Below are 15,677 nucleotides of genomic sequence, written 5' to 3'. Positions count from 1 at the left end.
TGGCCCCATTTGGGGTTTTCTTGGCAAAGATGTTAGTCTGCCATTTCCTTCTCCAGCTTATTTGACAGATGAGGAAACTGAGGCAAAGAGGATTAAGTGACTTACCCAGGGTCACAAAGCTAGTAAGTGTCTGAGGTCAATTTGAACTCAGGAAAATGAGTCTTCCTGACTTCAGGCACAGTACTCTGTCCACTTAGCTGCTCAAGAAGTCAAATTCCAAACAGTATTTTGTATCAGTCCTGGAAGTGACAAGAAGCCAATGGAGTTTATTGAGAAAAGGGGCAGAGTATGTGTGTGGCATTGTTGGATTTGTGCTTTAGAAAAAATCACTTCAGTGACTCAGTAGAAGATGGATTGAAATGGGGAGAGACCAGAGGCAGAGACCACCAGGCTTTTGCAATAATCCAGGCATAAGGTGACAAGGGCCTGCATTAAAGTGATGGCAGAATCAGAGGAGAGAAGGGGACATATTTGATACATATCAAAAAGGCAAAATTGACTAGGCATAACTTTAATGTGGGGTTGGTGAGAGATAGTGAGGAATCTAAGATGACTCCTAGACTGTGAGCCTTAGGGACTGAGAGAATGGTGCTGCCTAATAAAGAAGATGGAGGGAACAGACCAGGGTTTAGGTTGAAAAAAAAATGTTCTGTTTTGGACATAATGAGTTCCAGTTAGAGATGTCTGAATGACAAGTGGAAATGTGATACTGGAAGTCAAGCAGAGAGTTTGAGGTAAGATAGGTCAATCTGAGAATCATCAGATTGACATGGTAGTTGAATCCATGGGAGGTGATGAGATTACCAAGTGAAATGGTATAGAAGGAGAAGAGAAGAGGACACAGGAATAAAATCCTGAGGGCTACCCATGGTTAGAAAGTATAATCTGGAAGAGAATCCAGCAAAGGAGACAGAGTAGTCAAATAGGCAGGAGGGGAACCAAAGAGTGCTGTTCCAAAAACCTAGAAAAAAGACAATATCAAGAGAGTCAACTGTCAGAGGTTGCAGAGAGGTCAAGATGAGGTTTGAAAAAAGGTCATTAAGTTTGGCAAACCAAAGATTATTAGTAATTTTGCAGAAAGCAATTTTAGTGGAATGATATCAGAAACTGAATTATAAGGGGTTAAGAAGAGAGTGAGAGGGAGAGGGTTCTAGGGAGATAGTGAAGTAGGTCAGAAAATTCCAAGCTCTCAAGATTTCCCCCCTACAAAAATCTTAGAATAGCACCTTAGGGTGAACAAAGTGTGGATGAAGATAAAGAAGAATTGGGGCTCAACCTGAGTCTTCCAGGGACAATTTGAGAAGATCAGAAGAAAAGGTCTGGTCCTTGTGAAAAGTAAACCCTTTCAGGCTAGGTTCCATTTTTAACAACCAGTAGCAAGCCCTGGGGTTAGTTGGTTTGAGAGGTTGCCTCCCAGGGATAGTGAGGGGTGTTAGGCCTTTGAGCCTGAGAAGATTGAGGGAACCTCTGCTGATAAGGAATTCCAGATCCAGCTGTGCTGCCAAGGAAGGAATGAGACCAGCACATGCCCAAGTGAGTGCAGAAGCAGTGAGGCAGAAAGCCCCTGGCTGTGGGCACTTACAGGAGGTTGAAGGCAGGAGGGGAGAACTGAAGATCTTGGGCAAAAGGCATCATATCTCCCATACTCCAGGGCTAGAGGTAATTACAAAAATTAAGCCATTACCACAAAAAATGTACAAGCAAAGGAGAAAGAATCCAACCATAGAAAGCTATTATGGAAATAGAGATGACCAGGGTTCATCTTCAAAGGAGAATATTGAAGTAAAGAAATCCCCAAAGAGTAATGTCAAATGGTCACCTGCCCAAAAAGAATTTATAGAAGATCTTAAAAAAGACTTGAAAAGTCAAATGACGGAGTTGGAGGAAAAAATTTTAAAAATAAGGATAATCCAAGAAAAACAAGAAGGTTATGAAAGGAAAGCTAAGCAATTTGAAAAGGAGATACAGAATCTTAAGGAAGAAAATGACATCTTGAAAATTAGAATTGGGGCAGACAAAACCAGTGAAATTATAAGGGATCAAGAAATAATTAAACAAAATATGAATAGTGAAAAAATAGAAGAGAAAGTGAAACAACTTACAAAAAAACAACAGATTTGGAGAATAAATCAAGAAGAGAAAATATAAAAATAATCAGACTAACTGAAAGCTATGATCAAAAAAAGAATCTTGCTACAATAATACAATATTGATACAATCTTGATGCAAGAAATAATTAAAGAAAATTGTTCTGAAGCATTAGAACAAGGGGGGTAAGTAGAAAGAGAAAAAAAATCCATCAATCACCACTTAAAAGAGATCCTTTGAGGAAAACTCATAGGAATATTATAGTCAAATTCCAAAACTCCCAGGATAAAATATTAAGATTAAAACAATTTAAATATGATGGTGCCACAATCAGAATTACACAAGGCCTAACAGTGGACACATTAAAGAGCCACAGATCTTGGAACACAACATACTGAAAAGTTAAAAAAGTGGGGCTCTGGCCAAAAATATCATACCCTGCAAATTTAAGTATTATCCTGAATGGGGGGAAATATGGATATTTGTTAAACTCTCAGACTTTCCAAGACTTTGTTAAAACAAAATCCTGAACTTAATAGAAGATTCAACATACAACAACAAAGAGAAATATAAGGTACACACCAAAGACTAATTATAAGGGATTCATATGGACAAACTTCTTACCTTTTATATATGTGAAATGTATGTCTAAGATTCTTTTTAATAATTGAGTAGCTCATAAGAAAGATCTGGGTAAACTTGGCTGATATGAATTTTAAAAGTAAAACCATTTAGGAAGAGCAAAAAAGGGTAATTATTTTATACAAATGAGATGCAAGAGAAAGAATGGATACAGAGGAATTAGATGGGGGAAGAGGGCTGGTAGTTCTGGTGACCTAGTTTCACTGGGAATGGGTTTAAGAGGGAACAATACATATATATTTAGAAGAGTACAAAAGTCTTCTAAATTCAGAAGAAATAAAAACGGTAGGAGCATAGGGAGGGGGAGAGGACAAGGGACATATTTTTAGAGGGAAGGATGAGGGAATAAGTAAAATGGGGTATAGAAGGGTGTTTAGATTTATGGGAATGGGAGATAAGGGAGGGATTTTTGGAGGGGTTAAGCAAGCAACAGGAGGGCAAGGTAGTGGGTAGAAGTAAAGTAGAAAAGGCAGGAGGGATAGGAAATGAGATATGCACAAATATAAAAGCAAAGATCAGGAGGAGAATATGTTTGGGAAAGTATATGTCTATATGTATGTATATATGTATGTGTGTGTGTATACATATATATATATATCAATAGAAAAATATATCTAATCCTTACTGTAACCTTCTGGGACCTGGGAGGGAAAAGAACAAAGTAAAACAGTGCACAGAGAGAACCAAAGAAAACTCACAAGGAAGCAAAGAAAAGATGGACAATTCTCCACACAACCTGAAGAGAGTGAGAGGAAAGAAAGCAGAAGCACCTATTATAGACAGCCCTTTCAAGTTCAGCTACAAAGAGCAGAAGAGATAGTTGGGATGATAGTTAGCTAGGATGGAAGGATCAAATGAGGTTTTTTTCAGGATAGAGGATATATGAGCATGTTTGTAGTCAGTAGAAAATGGGGCAATCTTTTGGAGGAGACAGAAGGAAATGGGATCACTTGAATAAACAGAAGGCTTAGCCTCATTAATGAGTAAGGCCACTTCATGCGAGACAGGGTTGAAGGAGAAGAAAATGGGATAAAACATCTGAGTGATAGAATATGAGGAAAATGGGTAAATGAAGTTCATGGCAAATAGCCCCAATATTTTTCTTTTGGTAATTTTATAGTAGTAAGATGTCATTTACCATATGGAAAGTCAAATGGTTAGATGTTTTCCAATCCAGCATGCCTTAATTACATTGAGGAAAAAACACTGCCTAATTGTTTGCTCTGCATATATGCCCAAGAGTTACCTGTAGTCTATGGAAGAGTTTTCATCTCCATAGTATATCTTGCATCGCTATAAACCTGACATGAACAAATATTGCCCATCTGTTTGACCCACAAACATCCTTCCTCTCCCACCTCAGCTTCATTTTGCTAATTCACTAGCAAATAAACTCTAAAATAAGAGGAGAAAATGAGAATGGTTCTGGCTTGTATAGGAAATCCTAAGGTACCAAAAATCATTGCCTATCATTAACAACCACTTTCCCCTGAGACATTTTATTTTCTCCTCTACAATGCTGTACTTATCTAATTTTCCTCTTATTTTTCAGACCAAAATCCATTTTAATCTATCACTGCACAAGTGGAAGTCTCAATCCTTGTTTTTGGAAAGATCTGGGTAAGTTTCTAGAATATCAGCTAGGTATGTGAATTGCTTGGGACATTTCAATATGCTTTCATTTTGTCAAAGCAATGATATGTGTACTTCTATTCACATTAGACTGACTTAGAACTCCTGACCCTGATCAGATGAAACTGGATCAAGCTGGTTTCCCCTCTTTTCTCAATTAGTTGAGTGCTGTATTTTGTGTCATATGCATGTTTCATTATTCTCTTTTGTTATTAATTCTGAGGTCTTTAAGAATGGATATTATTACAAGAAAATGTGCAAGAAGTGTAACATTTAAAGAGCACAATTTAATGACAGTTAAGAACTAGTATGGCAGGAGTGACCGTGGCTGGATATATATATGTAGATCACAAAGTTATCTACATAGACATACTAATTAGACTGCTATGAGCTTATAAGGTCAATGAGAGAGTAGAGAGAAGAGAGCCAAGGACAGACTGTGTAGGGTACAACAAACAGATGACAGGATAAGAATGATGATCTGAGAAGATTATCAGAAGAAACTGAGGAGCAGTCAGGCATGAAGAAGAGACCAGAAAGTAGTGTCAAAAAAAAAAAAAAAAGAAAGAGTATCCAAGAAGAGAAGTCAACAGTATCAAATGTTGTGGAGGTCAAGAAGGATGAAAATTTAGAAAACGTCATCATATTTGGCAATCAAGAGATCACTGATAAATTTGAAAGGAGGAATTTCAGTGAAATAATGAGGTTAGAAATCAGATTGCAAAGGACTAAGAGGTGAAAGGAAAGGAAATGGAGACAAGGACAACTTTTTTTTCTAGGGCTTTAACTGTAAAAAAAAGGAAAGTTATGGGATGATACTTTAAGGGCATAATAGAGTCAAGTGAGGGTTTTTTTAAAGATAGGGAGAGACCAGGCCATATTTGTAGGCAGCAAGGGGAGAGAGTGAATATCAGAGAGAAAAGTAAGGCAACTACAGTGACAATCTTCTGGAGGAACACAAGGGATGAAAGCAAGTACATGTAGAAGGCTTGGCCTTGGTGGATAGAAGGGCCACTTATTCACTTTTGTTCTTGTTGAAGTCATTTAGTTGTGTCCAATTCTGTATTTCCTTAGCAAAGATACAAGAATGGTTTGCCATTTTCTTCTTCAGTTTGTCCCCATTTTACATATGAGGAACTGGGGCAAATAGTGACTTGCCCAAGGTCAAAGAGCTAGTTAGTATCTGAGATCACATTTGAACTCAGATCTTCCCAACTCCAGGTCAAGTCCTCTATCCCCTGCATCATGTAGCTTCCCCTCACCTATTCACTCGAACCTGAAATAAATAAGGAAAGAGTAAGGGGTGATGTCAAAGGGTTTTGAGATGTAGCTAATACACTTAACTAAGTAAACCAAATAAGTAAATGGATGAAAAAGAGAGAGCTCATAGCAAATGGTTCCTTTTCTAAGTAACTGATGGAGTGAGATCCTTTGCTGAGAACATGGAAAAAGGGGATAGTGTGGGAGACTTGATGAGACAGGATTTGTAACATTTCCCATATGGGATGTGATAGGAAATTAGAGAAAAGTAATATGGCCACGAGGGCCCAAGTGAGAGTATCTATCCTACAATCTCAATGCTTTGGTTGGTTCCTAGACTATGGATCTATAAGGTTAGTTGTTTCTTTGACTCACTTCCCTTCACATGTTTCTGACTGATATGTGGGGAATCCATAAGGAGTTCTTAGTTTGTTTGGGGTTTTCTATGATTTCTTAATATTTAAAACATTCCAGTTTAATAAAATTAAACTCATACCTAGTAATAGAAAAAAAATTTGGGGATTTTAAAGATAAATATGTAATGTTGAAATACAAAAGATTCATATAAGGTTTATTTAATCATTTTATTTTTAATTTTTTTATTCAGAACACACACACAAAATGAGCATATCCATATATACAAGAGAACACATAAAGATCGTATATAAAACCATGAATCTCCATTTCATACCATTTGCTTTAAAAGAAAAATATGTTAAATTCTCAAATTACTTTCGAAACTGTCCTAAATATCTCAGGTACTTCTGTTTCTTTCTATTTATTCTTTTAAAATGGGAGAATAGCCCTTTTTTTTGGACATTACTACGGCTAAACCTTCTTTTTCCCTCCAAACCATTCCCTATTAACAATTGAATGAAAAAAAAAAAAACTACCCTTGTAACAAATGCACACCATCAGCATGTCAAAAAATGTTTCTCCATTACCTCTCTATTGAGAGATAGGTAACTGTGCTTCATCCTAGGTCCTCTGGTCATTGATCAAACTGTGTGTGTGTGTGTGTGTGTGTGTGTGTGTGTGTGTGTGTGTGTGTGTGTGTGTGTGTGTGTGTGTGTGTGTGTGTGTGACTACGTACAGTGACTGGCTTTGTGGGTGTAAGAGGAGAGTAATGTATGACCAGTATTGCTACCCACAATATATATATATGTAATGAGTTATGTCATTTCATCTGAACCTGAAGCTACTATTTGATGAGCCTGGCTCTCTCTGCAATTCTCCACAGGTCGCAGGGTTGAAGGAAATCTCAAATTCAGCAGACTAAATCCAAAGTTTTCAGATCAATTATATATAAATGGTATATATGTATATGTAAATATGTAATAGTTTTTTTAAAAATTCAGAACTCATTAATAACAAAAAAGATCAAGTATACATGAATAACTATTGACCAAGAAATATGCTTATTTTTCCATCTAAGTATAATTTTTATTCAAATAACCATCTAATCCCAATTAGGGAACATTCTCCAGAGGGTGCTAGTATGGAAAAAGTAAGTTTTCATAAGAGATATTCTAAAACGGATCACATATTTTTCATTTCACAATTGGCTGAAAGATATAGAGAATATAAATTCCCCTTGTGTTTATAACAGTTACAAAAAAGCATTTGATCAAATCCATTTGAGTACTGGGTGTCCTAGTTCAGATAACAATTAGGTTCTCTCTGCCTGTATAGTTTTCTCTTGAAGTAGCAGAGTTAAGAGAAATAGTCATTGTCTCACTCTACTTCCTCATTCTTTGTTCACATATTTCCTTTTCCCTACCTTTTCTTTCTTCTCTTAAAATAATATAAACCAGAGGAAATCTATTCCTGAGATTGTCTTTCCTTGTTCCTTTGATTTTGCTGTTCTTCACACACAACATTCAGTATTTTTTCACTGACTGTCTCCTGTACCTGGATGCTCTCCTCCTCCTTATCTCTGCCTCTTAGCTTCTTTTAAGTCTTAGCCAAAATCCCATCTTCTGTAAGAAGCCTTTCCAAGTCCCTCTTAATCTCAAAACCTTCCCTCTGAGACTATCCCCTTTTAACCTGTGTGTCTTGTTGGTACACAATTGTTTGCATGACTCCTCCATTAACTAGTGAGCTCCTTGAGAGCAGTGATTGTTTTTGCCTTTCTTTGTATCCCTAACATTTAGCATAGTGCCTGGCATTCTGTCAATAAGCATTTATTAAATGCCTACTAACTGAACAGTAACCTAATATTCTGTCATTGCGGCTCTAGATAAAATTGAAGGAAAAAGCAAAACAAAACATGTTGAGTTAAATAAAGCTAAGTTGTTTTCTTAAGACTAATAGACAAACCATTAGCTCATTTGATTTAAGAGAGGAAAACCAAATTACTAAAATTAAAAAGAATTCACAACAGAAGATTGACTGATTAACCATTTATTAAGCAATTACTATGTCCCAGGCACTATGTTAAATTCTGAGAATGAGGATAATTCCTACTCTAGAGCTTGTATTTTAATGGGGGAAGACTATATACACAAAAAGGGGAGATCAAAAGTGGAGAGGGGGGAGGTGTGTGGAAAAGTACTTGTGTGCAGGCAAGGTGGCTGGCAGGAAAATAGAGAAATTCATTGAGTAAGATGAAATCCTTTGAGTGTGAGCATGGCTGTGGAACCTCTTAAATGACGGTATAGATACAGCACTTCTTAAACTGTGCGTTGTGACCCCATTTTGCAAGAGTAAAAGGTTTCTGAAATGTACAACCAAAAATTAATTCAAAATCAAACGTAATAAATCTGAGGTGTTTCTGGCACCACTTGCAAGTGTTGCATAGCACAACTTCATTGTAGCCTTGATTCAGGAACACAAAGCATGCAGTCCAGCCATGCAAGGCCAACAAACCGCTACTGAAAAGGAAAATGGGTTGCTAGTGGAAAAAGTTTAAGAAGCCCTGGTCTAGAAAACAGAATCACCATTTAGGAGAATGGGGCCTGGGGGGGGGGGGGGGGGGGGAATGAAGCGAAAACACAGAAAATTGTTACAAACTATTTTATCAATTATATGTCAACAAAAGTGAAAATTTAAATGAAACTCATGAATATAGTTTTAAAATATAAAATACTTCAATTAATAGAAGAGACAGAATTTAGACAAGACACAAACTAGGCAATAATGGTCAAATGCATTTAGAACTGGCTGAATAACTGGACTGAGAAGAGCTGTCCCATTAGCAGATCTTTCTAGCCCTAAACTCTCTCCTAAATTCTAGTCTTACAAATTCAGTATGACCAAAATAAACTCATTGTCTTTCTTGTCCAAATCCCACCCTCTTTATAACTTCCCACTTACTGTCAAGGACACCACTATCCTACCAGTCACCCAGATTCATCCTTGACTCCTCACTTTCTCATCCCTCCATACCCCATCAGTTGCCAAGTTCTGTTGATTATATCTTGATTATACCTTCCTACTGTGTCTCATATATGCCCCCCACCTTCATTTTTCTGACACCACCCTGGTATAAGGCTTCATTACTGAACATCTGAACGACTACAAGAGCATTCTGGTTGGTCTCCCTCCTTTGTCTCTCTCCACTCTGCTATCAGAGTGATTTACTATTATTTGGCTTTTAAAGTCCTTCAAAAGTTAGCCCCTTCTATCTCTGTAGTCTTCTTATACTTTACTTTCCCTTTCACTTAATCTGTGATCCGGTGACACAGTCCTCCTTGCTGTTTCTTGTATTGACTTCAATGTATTTAAACTCTTTCCTGTTCATCCTGTCTTTCTGGCTTCACTAGCTTCTTTTAAGCCTCAGATAAAATTACAGTTTCTACACAAAGCCTTTCCCAATCCCCTAATCTCTGATACTGTCTCCATCTTATATTGCATATATGTATATACATACACGTTTGAATGTTGTCCTCCCCATGAGCACCTTGAAAGCAGAAGCTGTTTCCCCTACCCTTTTTTTTTTTTTTGTAGTCCCACTCCTTAGCACAGTACAATGACCCATAGTTGCTTAATAAATGCTTGTTGGCTTGATTTAATTTAGGTTAGTCAACTTGTAAAGTTTCTGGTAGAATGTTGAGAAGTTTTATATTTGACTCTGTGCTATTTAACATTTTTTATCAATGAGGCAGATGACTTGCTTATCAAATCTGCAAATGATACAACGTGCTTTAACATGTTAGAAGTATTAGTCCAAATCAAATAAGATGATTGGGGGGGAAGGGTGGATGAGGAGGAAATCTAGACACTAATTTCGTTGGTGTAGTGAATGTCCTGTGGGGAGATACTCTCCATTCATTTGGTAATCTGTCCACAGCTCACAGTTTCTGAGAGTTGCCTCAGGCATAGAAAGGTTAAATGACTTACCTATGGTCACACAGCCAATGTTTCAGAAACAGGTTTTGAACACAGTTTTCTGACTTTAAGTGACCTAGTGCTCATTGTACAATGTTGTCCCAAGATGAAATTTAATAAAGAAAAATGTTTTGTAACTGGGTTAAAAAAAAAATCAACTTCACAAGCACAAGATAGGGGAGACATAATAGTTCATCTGAAAAAGATCTGGGGATTAATAGATTGTCAAATTGATATGAGTCAGCAATATATGACAGCCAAAAAAATCTATAACAGTCATGTTGCATTAAAAAAACCAAAGTGTCCAGGACTAGGGAAGTGAAAATCCTGGTATACTGGTATACTACATTCTGTTCAAAGCATATCTTAAGTGGCATGTTAGTTTCTGGTTGCCAATATCTAGAGCGTTCAAAGAAGAGCAGCTAAGCTAATGAGATGTTTACGATTATGGCATATGAAGAAAAACTGAAGGCATTAGGGATGCTTACCTTCAAAAGAAGACTTGGGGAAAACATGGTAGATGTCTTTCAAATACTTAAAGGAGTGTCAACTAGAAGAGGGTAATCCCACCTTTCTCCTTGGCCTCAGAGAATTGAACTAGAACGATGGGTAAAAGTTGCAGAAAAGCATTTTTTTGCTTTGGTGTCAACTCCTAATAATTTAAGCTATCTATTCATAATTTACAAATTCATACATGCAGTACATATATATAAATATGTAGCATACATAAATACACTCTAGCATTTTCTTTTAATCCTTATATTATAACCCTCCTATAATTCAATTTAACAAACATTAAATGAGTGTCTTCTATGTGAAAGGCAATATGTTAGGTGGCAGAGATTGAAAAACAAAAAAATTAAAATTAAGTTTAATGAGTTAACATGCTGCTAGGGAATACAACGTGTGTGCATATAAGCAAATATAAGGTAGCATGAGGAAGAGAGCACTAATAACTAGGCTTCAAGCACAGGCTTCAAGGAGAAGCTGACAATAAGGAGAGAGGACATTCTAGGCATCAGAGGCAGTCTATGCTCATGAACAAAGATGGAAGAAGTTTGGCAAACAGTAATAACCCAGTTTGTGAAGCACAATATTAAGAAAAAATAAATTGGAGTCAATTAATGAGTATAAGTAAAACATTTATTATTTTATCTATTTTATTATCAATTAAGAGAACCTTAATTGATAGGCAAGGAGTTTCCATGTTACCCTGTAGGCAAATCAGAACCACTGAATATTTTTGAGCAGCTAAGTGACATAGACAGGCCTGCACTTTGGTAATATTATCATGACAGCTTTATAAGATTAGAAATAAGGAAAACACTAGAAAGCATAAGGTTAAATGGAACTTTTATTAACATAAACAGTGTCTATCTAAACCTTAAAAAGCCAGGATTATCTATAATGAAGATAAACTAGAACTTTTCTAATAGGATCAGGTAAAGCAACGATGTCCACTGTCATCATTAATACGGTCTAGAAATACTAACTGTAACATTAAGACAAGAAGAAAAGAGGAAATAAAATTATCACTCTTTGCAGATATGGTGGTTTGCTTAGAGAACCACAGAGTCAAAATAATCATTGAAATGATGACGTTAGTAATATTTCTGCATGTAGGTCCTTTACCTCTTAGGGTATTAAAAGAGAGAAAAAGTAATTGAATTAAATAAGTACAGAGAGTCTTGGAACCTGCCAAGAAAAACATTGTAACCACATGAATACAATTACCAAAACCCTCTTTACATAAATACTAATCTAAATAATTGGAGAAATATTCATTGTTTATGGGTAAGCCAAGCCAATGTAATAAAAATGACAATACTGCATAAACTAATTCACATATTCAGTACCATACTATCAAACTAGGGTCCCTTTATAGAGCTAGAAGAAATAACAGCAAAATTTATCTGGAAGAAGAGAAAAAAAATAGTAAAGGAAATAATAAAAAATGGGAAGGAAGGGTACCAGGCAATACCAAATTTCAAACTATATTACAAAGTTGTAATCATCAAAGGAATATGGCGCTGATTAAGAAATAGTGAGGCTAATTAGTGGAACAGATTAAGTGTTCAGTATATAGAAGCAAAGAAATACAGGAGCCTATTGTTTTATATACCAAAGAAGAGCAATATTTCGCTATACAACAAACACTGCAAGAAAAACTGGAAAACAGTGTGGCAGAAACTAAATTTAGACCAATATCACATACCAAGATATACTGCAAATAGATACATTATTTGGATATAAAAGGTGACAAATTTGAGCATGGAAGAAACTACCTGTCAGGTCTCTGGCTAGAAGAGTTCATGACCAAATAAGAGAGAGGTTAACAGGAAGTAAAATATACAAACTTGATTACACAAAATTATAAAAATTTGTCAACAAAACCAATTCAGCTAAAATTAGAAGAAAAGCAGAAAACTGGAGATGAGGGAGAATTCTATGCAGTGAGATTCTCTGGTAAAGGTCTCCCTTATAAGGTATATAAGGAACTGATTCAAAAGTACAACAATAAATTAATAAATGAGCAAATGATATGAATAGACAGTTTTCAGAGGAAAATAAATCTGAGGCACCAATAGTCTATATGAAGATTATGCTAAGTCCCTAATATGAGATAAATACAAATTAAAATAGCTATGAGATTATGCCTCATATCCCTCAGATAGGCAAAAAAGGGAAAATGACAAATTTTAGAGGGGATATGGGGAAACAGATACATAAATGCAATGTTGGTGGAACTGTGAACTGGTCTAGACATTCTGGAAAGCAATTTAAAACTATGGCCAAAAAGCTATTAAATTTTGTATACCCTTTGATCCACCAATGTTGCTACTTAGGGCTGTACTCCAAAGAGATCAAAGAAGGAGGAAAAGGAACCATATGCAGAAACATTTTTAAATCAGCTCTCTGTGAGAGCAAAGAATTGGAAACTGAGAGGGTGCTCATCGATTGGAGAGTAGCCCAGTTCTTTGAACCAGTTATACTAGCTTCCTCACCGTCCTCCAAACAATACACTATATTTCCCAATTCAGAACATTTTCTCTGGCTGTCCTTCATATCTGGAATGCTCTACCTCCTCATCTCTACCTCATGATGTCCTTCAAGTCTCAGCTACAATCCCACCTTCAGCAATGAACTTTTCCCTTAATTCTAGTGTCTTCCCTCTATTGATTGTCTATTTATTCTGCACAGAATTTATTTCTACATATTGTTTGCATCTAGTCTCCTTCATTAGATTGCAAACTCATCAAAGGCAGTGACTGTCTTTTGCCTTTCTTGTATCCCAAATGCTTAATATAGTGATTGGCACACAATAGGTTTGTAATAAATGATTACTGTGAAACTTAATAGTAACTTAACATTCTATTATTGAGACTCTAGGAAAAGATTAGATCATTAAAATATAAGGAATTGAAAATACAGCTCAAATTGTGTTGATCTGGACAAGTTAATAACATTTTTTCTCCAAATTTGTTTTAGAGTTAAAAATTTATCAAGGGCCACATTCTGAATATTTAAACAGAATTCTTATGTATTTGAATTTGCTGATTGCCACTTGAATTTGTGCTTAGTGGCAATAACAAGTTGATCTAGGAATAAAGGATGCTTTGTTTTTAAAGTCAGTATCCAAAGTAAATTTCTCTCTGTAGCCCATGGTGGGAATGGTTGGGATCCACACATTTTGGATATTAAAATTTGTCATTAACTAGGAAAAAATTCTTACTGCTTTCTGAAAGGGGGACACCTCATCATTTAAAAGCACAATAAATATTATTTGCTTTCACTTACACGATACTTCATGCATTCCAACAAATTTGGTGTTGTATTATCGCTTTCTCTGTCTACTGTTTTCCAGGATTCCATGTCTTAGCCACTTTTGAAAAAACTCCCCTTGAGAAAGCATTTAGGAGGCCAAATGCTGACTTCACAACCAACAAGTTCACAACTCAGTTTTGGAATACTCTTAGTCACATGGCTCCAGCAGTGATGTACGACTTTTATCTTCGCCTCACAGGAAGAAAGCCCAGGTGAGGAGACAAACTACTTTGGAAACAATGTCGCTGAGTGGTGAATTCTGAGGAAACTAATTCATGCTGATGGGTGTGGAACCCCTTCCAGGTGTAAGCACTCTTCAGATAGGAATAAAGAAATCAGAATATGATGTAATGGAAAGAGTGCTGAATTGGGAGCAAGGGGACTTGGGTTTGACTGCTGCCTATGAAACATGGGCATTTGGGAATGACTTAAGGAAGTCGTGCCAACTCTTCTAGCTTCAGTCTCCTCCTCTATGATGGGGATCATGGCGTCTTTTCTGTCTCAGACTGTGAAGATCAAAGGAGTATTCCTTTGAAGTACATGAATCTGGTCAGAAAAGTACAAAATCTTTTACAAAAGCAAAGTTTTACTATTATTATAATTATCAGCTTTATTCTACCAGAAGTAAAGGGCTTAAATAGTGTTGACACTTCTGTTGTAAAGAATCTTTCTCTGCCCATGGCTCATTGTTTAGGTATTGATAGATTAGAATGAATTTAAATGGCAGTTGTTTTCTGTTCTGGCCAGAAAATCTAAGGGTCTTCCCCATCTGTAGGATTGTAAATTGGGTCACCTTTCACCTTAATTCTTACCTAACCCTTAGTCACTAAATGGACATGGCTTCAGACAAATAGACTGGGGAAAGAATTTAATTCAGAAAAGGACAAGGTCATGCACTGCATCCTGGGCCATCACCAGTCATTTTGACCTTTATTTTGCCACTGGAGTTCAATGACCTGGAGGATGGAGCGTGACTGATGACACTGCATGCTCTGCCACATTCAAAACCAATTCATGTGCAAGTCAGGTTATCATGCTCTTGGTGTCATTGGTCCTCTTCAGGAACAAAGGAGGAACAGCAGCAGTTTAGCTCCTGCTGGTTCACTTCCTCCATATCCCATCTCTGTGCATTTTCTTTATATCTGGACTGTTCTTCTGCCTGACCTCTCCCTCCTGGTTTCCTTCTAGACTCAGGTCAACATGTACCTGCTGCAGAAAGCCTCTCCTGGTGTTCCAATACACATTTAGCCAGTGACTACTAAGCGCTAAGCACTGAGGACACAAAAATAGACCAAAGACAGTTCCTGCCATTAAGAATGCTCATATGTACAAATAAGTTATATATAGGATGTAAAAGAAATAGTTAAAAGGAGGAAAGTATTAGAATCAAATTGTTGCTCAATTGTTTCAGTCATGTCTGACTCATTTGAGGTTTTCTTGACAGAGATACTACAGTAGTTTGCCATTTCCTTCTCAGGTTCATTTTATTGATGAGGAAACTGAGGCAAACAGAGTTAAGTCTCTGAGGCTATATTGGAACTCAGAAAGATGAGTCTTGCTGACCCCAGGTCCAGCATTGTGCTACCTAGATGCCCCAGGTTGCCTGCATTAGATGGAATTGCAGTTGGAACTTAAAGAAAGCTAGGGAAGTCAGAAGATGAGGATGATGATGAAAAGCAGTCCAAGCATGGGAGACAGCCAGAAAAAATACCTGGAGTCAAGAGATAGAGTATCTTGTTTGTGAACAGCAAAGAGCCTAATGTCACTGCATTAAAAAGTACAAGAGAAAAAAATATGACTGGAAAATGGGGAAGAGGAAGGAGCTAAGTTATGAAAGGCTTTGAATGCCAGAGCATTTTGTATTAGATGTTGGAATCAACAGGGAGTCACTGGAGTTTACT

At 36.7% G+C, this 15,677-nt stretch overlaps 1 protein-coding gene across 5 annotated transcripts in view; it reads left to right on the top strand.

Moving 5' to 3' along the window:
• FAR2 (fatty acyl-CoA reductase 2) overlaps nucleotides 1-15,677 on the top strand; it is a 177,052-nt gene that overhangs the window by 146,054 nt on the left and 15,321 nt on the right. For all 5 annotated transcript variants that reach the window (XM_072654420.1, XM_072654419.1, XM_072654422.1 and 2 more), the window contains exons 8-9: nucleotides 4,283-4,350; nucleotides 13,817-13,988. In XM_072654420.1, coding sequence (XP_072510521.1) covers nucleotides 4,283-4,350; nucleotides 13,817-13,988 — 240 coding nt within the window. The remainder of the gene's footprint in view (nucleotides 1-4,282; nucleotides 4,351-13,816; nucleotides 13,989-15,677) is intronic.

Source organism: Notamacropus eugenii, chromosome 3, assembly GCF_028372415.1.
Source record: "Notamacropus eugenii isolate mMacEug1 chromosome 3, mMacEug1.pri_v2, whole genome shotgun sequence".
Taxonomy (NCBI): Eukaryota; Metazoa; Chordata; class Mammalia; order Diprotodontia; family Macropodidae; genus Notamacropus; species Notamacropus eugenii.
This window is presented reverse-complemented; position numbering and strand designations above follow the sequence as displayed.